This window comes from Oncorhynchus nerka, linkage group LG14 (genome assembly GCF_034236695.1).
Source record: "Oncorhynchus nerka isolate Pitt River linkage group LG14, Oner_Uvic_2.0, whole genome shotgun sequence".
Classification (NCBI taxonomy): domain Eukaryota; kingdom Metazoa; phylum Chordata; class Actinopteri; order Salmoniformes; family Salmonidae; genus Oncorhynchus; species Oncorhynchus nerka.
This window is the reverse complement of record NC_088409.1, coordinates 20,358,072-20,367,730: the sequence shown is the minus strand read 5'-3', so window position 1 is coordinate 20,367,730 and position 9,659 is coordinate 20,358,072. Positions and strand designations below refer to the sequence as shown.

Sequence of the window (9,659 nt, the reverse complement as noted above, 5' to 3'; positions counted from 1 at the left end):
ACTCCAAGTACACAGTGGCCTCCATCATTCTTAAATGGAAGAAGTCTCTGAATGTCCTTGAGTGGCCCAGCCAGAGCCCGGACTTGAACCTAATCGAACATCTCTGGAGAGACCTGAAAATAACTGTGCAACAACGTTCCAAATCCAACCTGACAGAGCTTGAGAGGATCTGCAGAGAAAACATACAGGTGTGCCAAGCTTGTAGCGTCATACCCAAGAAGACTTGAGGCTGTAATCGCTGCCAAAGGTGCTTCAACAAAGTACTGAGTAAAGGGTCTGAATACTTATGTAAATGTAATATTTCAGTAAAGGAAAGATCTAAATGAGCAAACATTTCTAAAAACCTGTTTTTGCTTTGTCATTATGGGGTATTGTGTGTAGATTGATGAGGAGAAAAAAAGTGATTTAATCAATTTGACATTAAGGCTGTAACATAACAAAATGTGGAAAAAGTCAAGGGGTCTGAATACATTCTGAAGGGACTGTACACTTATTTACAACGACGGCTTAGCAAGAGGCAAAAAGGCTAAACTTTCCAGTTTGAGTGTGTTTTGCAGCTTGTTCCAGTCGCTAGCTGCAGCGAACTGAAAAGAGTAGCGACCCAGGGATGTGTGTGCTTTGGGGACCGTTAACAGAATGTGACTGGCAGAATGGGTGCTGTGTGTATATTTGTATTGTTTTATTTAACCTTTATTTAACTAGTCAGTAAAGAACAAATTCATATTTTACAATGATGGCCTACCCCGGAAAAACCCTCCCCTAACCCTGATGACACTGGACTAATTTGTGCGCCGCCCTATGGGATTCTCGATCACAGCCGGTTGTGATACAACACGGGATAGAACCTCACCAACCTATGGACCCTGGGACGGGACCCTGGGACTGAACCCCTCCCTCTGCAACTTAACCACAAAGCACTACAGAGGTTGGTGGGGCAACCCAGTGCATCACTGGGGCCATGCTCAACAACCATCCAGGACCTCTATATCAGAGGAAGGCCTGAAAGCCATCCTAACCATAGACTGTTTACTCTGCTACCGTCTGGCAAACGGTATTGGAGCACCAGCTCTCAGACCCACAGGCTCAGTTAAAAAGCAGTTAATTTTTGTCAGTCTGATTTAGGCCTTAGCCGATACTCGTTGGTGTATTTTAATTATGACTACATATTAAAGTATTTTTAATTTGCAAACCCTCACGTGTGCCTGGACTTGGAATTTTTATGCCACTTAACACCTATTTGTGGTTAGAATTTTTCCTTGAAACCAAGATCATGTATATGCTGCTTTAGAAAGGAAATGCAGCAAACTGATATCGCCTTTCTAAGGTGAGCGACATTTAGTCTATCCATTTAGGACTGGCAGGGATTTATTTGATGCTTGGGCTTCAGGGAAACAAACACACACTGAATGAAGCCTAGCCAACTGTAACAAGCCTATGTTTTAATGACAGCAGGTCCAGCATTATGCAAATGAGCGTGGGTAGTGCAGCGGCAGCGCGAGGCAGATTAGAGCTGTGCCTGGGATCAGTGAGCACACGCGCTCTGTCCCCCTCCCTCTCAGAGCAACTAGTGCCTCTGTCTGTCTCTCCTTTCTCCGCTTTTCCTCTCTCTTTAGCTTTTCACTAGTTTTCCCTCATTCTGTTGTTCCCGTCGGCGGATGATTCGTGTGTCTCTCTTTGAGAAGCAGCTCTGATTTTCCTTTGTGTAAAAAATAAAATCGCGCATTCGCACGGACTCGCGCTGCGCGCACACCTCTCCGGTTAAACCAGCGCCGTTTCCTCTTTTATAGTTAAACGGAAATAAGAATAAAGAAAATGCATCTTTACAATTTCCATGTAAGCACACACATTCACCCCATATGTTAGTATTTGGTGTATAGCAGTTAGAACGAGCGCTGGTTTGAGGTTTAGAGAGACCGGGCTGTAAGTAGGTCGGGCTGGGTTTAAGCGGCTTTAGCCTGCGTCAGCCTAAGCTGGGAGGAATTCACCCAAAGCCCTCCGCGGTAGGCGGGGGCCTAAACGAGGCTGGCCTAGTTAAGCCTGATTCTTATTGTTGCCCGTGTGTGTTGTGTAACACAGAGCAGAGAAGACCTCGGATGAGAGAGAGTACATGCAGTTAGACAGAGACTGTTTGATTGAGAACCCATGAAGGGGGAGAAAGAAGAGGGACAAGGAAGAGAGTGAGTGAGAGTTAAACCAGTATTAGCCTGAGCCTCATCACAGAACAGAAAGAAAGGGGAGGTAGAGAACCAGACCAAATCTCAAAAGAAGGAGAGGAAAAGAAGCGAGATATTGTGTTGAGTTAGTGCTGGTGTCTAGGCCTGGCTCGGTCCATTCTGGTTCCTTGGGCTATGTTCTAAGATGGCGTCTGGGTCCGTCTACATGTCGTCCAGTATGGTGGGTAAGGCTCGCTCCTCCAACTTCACCCTGTCTGAGAAACTGGACCTGCTGAAGCTGGTCCGCCCACATATTCTCATCCTGGAGGAGCACACCAACAAGCACGCTGTCATCGTGGACAAGAACAAGTGCTGGGACACAGTGTCTGATCAGTACAACGTCCTGGGGGGGGACAGGCCCCCCCGCACTGCCCAGGGCCTACGCACCCTCTACAAGAGGCTGAAGGAGTCGGCCAAACAGGAAGTGATGCAACGGAGACACGCCCAGCCAGAGTACAGAGGAAGTATATCTGAACCAACCAGGAGAGTGATGGAGATGATACCTCACCTTTTCCGTCACGGAGCTATTCACCATGATAAAGACCCAGCGACGATGCACAGGTGACACACACACACACAGTCTGCTCTATACAGCTCTCAGAGAGGGGAGGGGCTGCTCTACTAGGGAGGGGCTGCTCTGTAGAGCTCTACTAGTAACTAGAGGAGAGGGGAGGGGCTGCTCTGCTAGAGAGGGGAGGGGCTGCTCTACTAGAGCTGCACTGTAGAGCTCTACTAGAGAGGGGAGGGGCTGCTTTGGAGAGCTCTACTAGTAACTAGAGGAGAGGGGAGGGGCTGCTGTACTAGAGGAGCTGCTCTGTAGAGCTCTACTAGTAACTATAGGGGAGGGGCTGCTCTACTAGAGAGGGGAGGGGCTGCTCTGTAGAGCTCTACTAATAACTAGAGGGGAGGGGCTGCTCTGTAGATCTATACTAGTAACTAGAGGGGAGGGGCTGCTCTACTAGAGAGGGGAGGGGCTGCTCTGTAGAGCTATACTAGTAACTAGGGGGAAGGGCTGCTCTACTAGTGAGGGGAGGGGCTGCTCTGTAGAGCTCTACTAGTAATTGGAGGGGAGGGGCTGCTCTGTAGAGCTCTACTAGTAACAAGAGAGGGGAGGGGCTGCTCTGTAGAGCTCTACTAGTAATTGGAGGGAGGGGCTGCTCTGTAGAGCTCTACTAGTAATTAGAGGGGGAGGGCTGCTCTGTAGAGCTCTACTAGTAATTGAGGGGAGGGGCTGCTCTGTAGAGCCTCTACTAGTAATTGGAGGGGAGGGGCTGCTCTGTAGAGCTCTACTAGTAATTGAGGGGAGGGGCTGCTCTGTAGAGCTCTACTAGTAACTAGAGGAGGGGGGAGGGGCTGCTCTGTAGAGCTCTATTAGTAACGAGAGGGGCTGCTCTGTAGAGCTCTATTAGTAACGAGAGGGGATGCTCTGTAGAGCTCTACTAGTAATTGGAGGGGAGGGGCTGCTCTGTAGAGCTCTACTAGTAATTAGAGGGGAGGGCTGCTCTGTAGAGCTCTACTAGTAATTGAGGAGGGGATGCTCTGTAGAGCTCTACTAGTAATTAGAGGGGAGGGGCTGCTCTGTAGAGCTCTACTAGTAATTGAGGGGAGGGGCTGCTCTGTAGAGCTCTACTAGTAACTAGAGGAGGGGGAGGGGCTGCTCTGTAGAGCTCTATTAGTAACGAGAGGGTCTGCTCTGTAGAGCTCTATTAGTAACGAGAGGGGATGCTCTGTAGAGCTTTACTAGTAATTAGAGGGGAGGGCTGCTCTGTAGAGCTCTACTAGTAATTAGTGGGGAGGGGAGTGGCTGCTCTGTAGAGCTCTAGTAACTAGAGGAGAGGGAAGGGCTGCTCTACTAGATAGGGGAGGGGCTGCCCTGTAGAGCTCTATTAGTAACGAGAGGGGCTGCTCTGTAGAGCTTTACTAGTAACAAGAGAGGGGAGGGCTGCTCTGTAGAGCTCTACTAGTAATTAGAGGAGAGGGGCTGCTCTGTAGAGCTCTACTAGTAATTAGAGGGGAGGGGAGTGGCTGCTCTTTAGAGCTCTAGTAACTAGAGGAGAGGGAAGGGCTGCTCTACTAGATAGGGGAGGGGCTGCCCTGTAGAGCTCTATTAGTAACGAGAGGGGCTGCTCTGTAGAGCTTTACTAGTAACAAGAGAGGGGAGGGCTGCTCTGTAGAGCTCTACTAGTAATTAGAGGAGAGGGGCTGCTCTGTAGAGCTCTACTAGTAATTAGAGGGGAGGGGAGTGGCTGCTCTGTAGAGCTCTAGTAACTAGAGGAGAGGGAAGGGCTGCTCTACTAGATAGGGGAGGGGCTGCTCTGTAGAGCCTCTACTAGTAACTAGAGGTGGGGGGAGGGGCTGCTCTACTAGAGAGGGGAGGGGCTGCTCTAGAGCTCTACTAGTAACGAGAGGGGCTGCTCTGTAGAGCTTTACTAGTAACAAGAGAGGGGAGGGCTGCTCTGTAGAGCTCTACTAGTAATTAGAGGAGAGGGGCTGCTCTGTAGAGCTCTATTAGTAACGAGAGGGGCTGCTCTGTAGAGCTCTACTAGTAATTAGAGGAGAGGGGCTGCTCTGTAGAGCTCTACTAGTAATTAGAGGGGAGGGGAGTGGCTGCTCTGTAGAGCTCTAGTAACTAGAGGAGAGGGGATGGCTGCTCTACTAGATAGGGGAGGGGCTGCTCTGTAGTGCTCTACTAGTAACAAGAGGGGCTGCTCTACTAGAGAGGGGAGGGGCTGCTCTGTAGAGCTCTACTAGTAATTACAGGGGAGGGACTCCTCTGTAGAACTCTACTAGTAATTAGAGGGGAGGGGAGGGACTGCTCTAGAGCTCTATTAGTAACGAGAGGGGCTGCTCTGTAGAGCTCTATTAGTAACGAGAGGGGATGCTCTGTAGAGCTCTACTAGTAATTAGAGGGGAGGGCTGCTCTGTAGAGCTCTACTAGTAATTAGTGGGGAGGGGAGTGGCTGCTCTACTAGATAGGGGAGGGGCTGCCCTGTAGAGCTCTATTAGTAACGAGAGGGGCTGCTCTGTAGAGCTTTACTAGTAACAAGAGAGGGGAGGGGGGCTGCTCTGTGGAGCTCTACTAGTAATTACAGGGAAGGGGCTGCTCTGTAGAGCTCTACTAGTAATTTGAGGGGAGGGGCTGCTCTGTAGAGCTCTACTAGTAATAAGAGGGGAGGGGCTGCTCTGTAGAGCTCTACTAGTAATTACAGGGGAGGGGCTGCTCTGTAGAGCTCTACTAGTAATTACAGGGGAGGGGCTGCTCTATAGAACTCTACTAGGGAGGGGCTGCTCTATAGAACAACACAGAGCTAACCTCAATCAGTTTACACACGCACACATACACACTCCTCAGGCTCACACTTTTGACCTCAACAGCCTAAATTCGTCAGGACATGGACTGACGAATCTGGTCAATTCACATTTTAAACGTAGGAGAGGTATTAGCCCACAGTAGGAGAATGCATTCTTTAACAAAGTATGAGATGGTCATGAAAAGGGTTTTAAGAAGAATGTTTTTGACCATCCCGAAGACCGGTTGTGTTTCTACACAGCCGGTCTTCTACACCTGCACTGCTTGCTGTTTGGGGTTTTAGGCTGGGTTTCTGTACAGCACTTTGTGACATCGGCTGATGTAAAAAGGGCTTTATAAATCCATTTGATTGATTGAATACTCTCAATACCCCCACCTAGTGCCACTTATACATGTATGGCTGTAGTAATAAAGCTGTATTCTATTCCATATTGTCTCTGCAGGGTGATGTATAATGAGACAGTAATAAAGCTGTATTATACTGTTAATCTGCAGGGTGATGTAGAATGATACAGTAATAAAGCTGTATTCTATTCCATATTGTCTCTGTAGGGTGATGTATAATGAGATAGTAATAAAGCTGTATTATTCTGTATATCTGCAGGGTGATGTATAATGAGACAGTAATAAAGCTGTATTCTATTCCATATTCTCTCTGTAGGGTGATGTATAATGAGATAGTAATAAAGCTGTATTATTCTGTATATCTGCAGGGTGATGTATAATGAGACAGCAATAAAGCTGTATTCTATTCCATATTCTCTCTGTAGGGTGATGTATAAGCATGACTCTCCCATGGAGCAACCTGGCAGCAGCTCCTCCCTCCCAGACTACCCATCAAACCCCGTCACCCACCACCTGGACCAGGATGTGGTCAGGCTGGACCAGGACGTGGACGTGAAGCCTCCGCCAGACCTGACCATCGTCTCCACGCGTGTGGGGGTGGTGCTAGGAGGAGAGGGGGCGGAGGAGGAAGATGAGGACTTGGGCAGTGTCCATGGTTATGACGGCTCCCTCTCTCCCTGCCCATCCTCTGTCGTCCTGCCCCTCTCCACCTCACCCGTTCCACTGCAACGTGACCTTTACCCTCATGACCACTACCCCCGCTGTGACCCTGACAGGCTCCGTCCCCTTCAGCTGGCCATGGAGGAGCACGAGCAGGTCATGACCAATCACAGAAAGATGGGCGTATACCTGGAGGAGAAGAGGGAGGGGCTAAAGAGGAAGCAGGAACTGGAGGAGGAGCTTCTGAGAGCAAAAATCAAAGTAGAGAAACTGAGGGCAGCCAGGCTGAGACATGGACTACCACTGCCCCTATAACTAACACACCCATGGCCTGACTGAACTGACCATATGGAACTCAGGAGGATGCTCAAATCAAATCAAATTTTATTTGTCACATACACATGGTTAGCAGATGTTAATGCGAGTGTAGCGAAATGCTTGTGCTTCTAGTTCCGACAATGCAGTGATAACCAACAAGTAATCTAACTAACAATTCCAAAACTACTGTCTTATACACAGTGTAAGGGGATAAGGAATATGTACATAAGGATGCTCTGAACTGTTTCTATGTCTGTGTTTAGCGTGTGGAAGAGGGGTTTGGCCTGAGAAATCATGTTTGTGTGATGAACAGTGAGTTTGAGGGAGGATTTAAAGTTCCAATGCAGCCTTCTCAATCTCAAATCATTTCTGGGTAAAAATGAATTACATTACTGTGATTGTTTTCTATTAAAATGCTCAAAAAGAGACAAAAATAGATTCTTGGCGAAGTTCAATTTCTCAAGTAAGAATTTTGCTCGGACTGTCTGCGAGTGTTCTGAGTGGGGAGGGGGAAACTGATAACAAACTGTTATTGGCAGAACGGTTTGGAACTCTCATTCTTACTGGTCTATTAACACATTTATGGTGATGTCACCAGGCAGGCCAAAACTCCATCCCGCCAAAACAGGCTGAAATTTCAGCCAATCTTTTCAAATCAAATCAAATGTATTTATATAGCCCTTCGTACATCAGCTGATATCTCAAAGTGCTGTACAGAAACCCAGCCTAAAACCCCAAACAGCAAGCAATGCAGGTGTAGAAGCACGGTGGCTAGGAAAAACTCCCTAGAAAGGCCAAAACCTACGAAGAAACCTAGAGAGGAACCAGGCTATGTGGGGTGGCCAGTCCTCTTCTGGCTGTGCTGGGTGGAGATTATAACAGAACATGGCCAAGATGTTCAAATGTTCATAAATGACCAGCATGGTCAAATAATAATAAGGCAGAACAGTTGAAACTGGAGCAGCAGCACAGCCAGGTGGACTGGGGACAGCAAGGAGTCATCATGTCAGGTAGTCCTGAGGCATGGTCCTAGGGCTCAGGTCCTCCGAGAGAGAGAAAGAAAGAGAGAATTAGAGAGAGCACACTTAAATTCACCAAATAGGACAGGAGAAGTACTCCAGATATAACAAACTGACCCTAGCCCCCCGACACATAAACTACTGCAGCATAAATACTGGAGGCTGAGACAGGAGGGGTCAGGAGACACTGTGGCCCCATCCGAGGACACCCCCGGACAGGGCCAAACAGGAAGGATATAACCCCACCCACTTTGCCAAAGCACAGCCCCCACACCACTAGAGGGATATCTTCAACCACCAACTTACCATCCTGAGACAAGGCCGAGTATAGCCCACAAAGATCTCTGCCACGGCACAACCCAAGGGGGGGCGCCAACCCAGACAGGAAGATCACATCAGTGACTCAACCCACTCAAGTGACGCACCCCTCCTAGGGACGGTATGAAAGAGCCCCAGTAAGCCAGTGACCCAGTAACCCAGTGACTCAGCCCCTGTAATAGGGTTAGAGGCAGAGAATCCCAGTGGAAAGAGGGGAACCGGCCAGGCAGAGACAGCAAGGGCGGTTCGTTGCTCCAGAGCCTTTCCGTTCACCTTCCCACTCCTGGGCCAGACTACATTCAATCATATGGCCCACTGAAGAGATGAGTCTTCAGTAAAGACTTAAAGGTTGAGACCGAGTTTGCGTCTCTTACATGGGTAGGCAGACCATTCCATAAAAATGGAGCTCTATAGGAGAAAGCCCTGCCTCCAGCTGTTTGCTTAGAAATTCTAGGGACAATTAGGAGGCCTGCGTCTTGTGACCGTAGCGTACGTGTAGGTATGTACGGCAGGACCAAATCAGAGAGATAGGTAAGAGCAGGCCCATGTAATGCTTTGTAGGTTAGCAGTAAAACCTTGAAATCAGCCCTTGCATTGACAGGAAGCCAGTGTAGGGAGGCTAGCACTGCTGTAATATGATCACATTTTTTGGTTCTAGTCAGGATTCTAGCAGCCGTATTTAGCACTAACTGAAGTTTATTTAGTGCTTTATCCGGGTAGCCGGAAAGTAGAGCATTGCAGTAGTCTAACCTAGAAGTGACAAAAGCATGGATGAATTTTTCTGGATCATTTTTGGACAGAAAATTTCTGATTTTTGCAACGTTACGTAGATGGAAAAAAGCTGTCCTTGAAATGGTCTTGATATGTTCTTCAAAAGAGAGATCAGGGTCCAGAGTAACGCAGAGGTCCTTCACAGTTTTATTTGAGACGACTGTACAACCATTAAGATTAATTGTCAGATTCAACAGAAGATCTCTTTGTTTCTTGGAACCTAGAACAAGCATCTCTGTTTTGTCCGAGTTTAAAAGTAGAACGTTTGCAGCCATCCACCTCCTTATGTCTGAAACACATGCTTCTAGCGAGGGCAATTTTGGGGCTTCACCATGTTTCATTGAAATGTACAACTGTGTGTCATCCGCATAGCAGTGAAAGTTAACATTATGTTCTCGAATGACATCCCCAAGAGGTAAAATATATAGTGAAAACAATAGTGGTCCTAAAACGGAACCTTGCGGAACACCGAAATTTACAGTTGATTTGTCAGAGGACAAACCATTCACAGAGACAAACTGATATCTTTCCGACAGATAAGATCTAAACCAGGCCAGAACTTGTCCGTGTAGACCAATTTGGGTTTCCAATCTCTCCAAAAGAATGTGGTGATCGATGGTATCAAAAGCAGCACTAAGGTCTAGGAGCACGAGGACAGATGCAGAGCTTCAGTCTGATGCCATTAAAAGGTCATTTACCACCTTC

General features: G+C 47.9%; 3 protein-coding genes across 3 annotated transcripts in view; 2 read left to right on the top strand and 1 right to left on the bottom strand.

Annotated features, from left to right (window-relative positions):
- Positions 1-28, bottom strand: part of LOC115128079 (protein virilizer homolog) — a 22,574-nt gene extending 22,546 nt beyond the window's left edge. Inside the window, exon 1 of the mRNA XM_065027038.1 lies at positions 3-28. Within this exon, the coding sequence (XP_064883110.1) occupies positions 3-28 (26 nt within the window). The remainder of the gene's footprint in view (positions 1-2) is intronic.
- LOC115127812 (uncharacterized) overlaps positions 1-1,193 on the top strand; it is a 31,937-nt gene extending 30,744 nt beyond the window's left edge. Inside the window, exon 4 of the mRNA XM_065027728.1 lies at positions 818-1,193. Coding sequence (XP_064883800.1) covers positions 818-1,122 — 305 coding nt within the window. The 3' untranslated portion in view covers positions 1,123-1,193. The remainder of the gene's footprint in view (positions 1-817) is intronic.
- A 60-nt stretch (positions 1,194-1,253) lies between these two features.
- On the top strand, positions 1,254-7,282 carry LOC135575173 (fibrinogen silencer-binding protein-like). The gene is made up of 2 exons (XM_065027726.1): positions 1,254-2,774; positions 6,294-7,282. Exons 1-2 carry the CDS (start codon positions 2,359-2,361, stop codon positions 6,841-6,843), a joined length of 966 nt encoding a protein of 321 aa, XP_064883798.1. The 5' UTR covers positions 1,254-2,358; the 3' UTR covers positions 6,844-7,282.
- Positions 7,283-9,659: the final 2,377 nt, after the last annotated feature.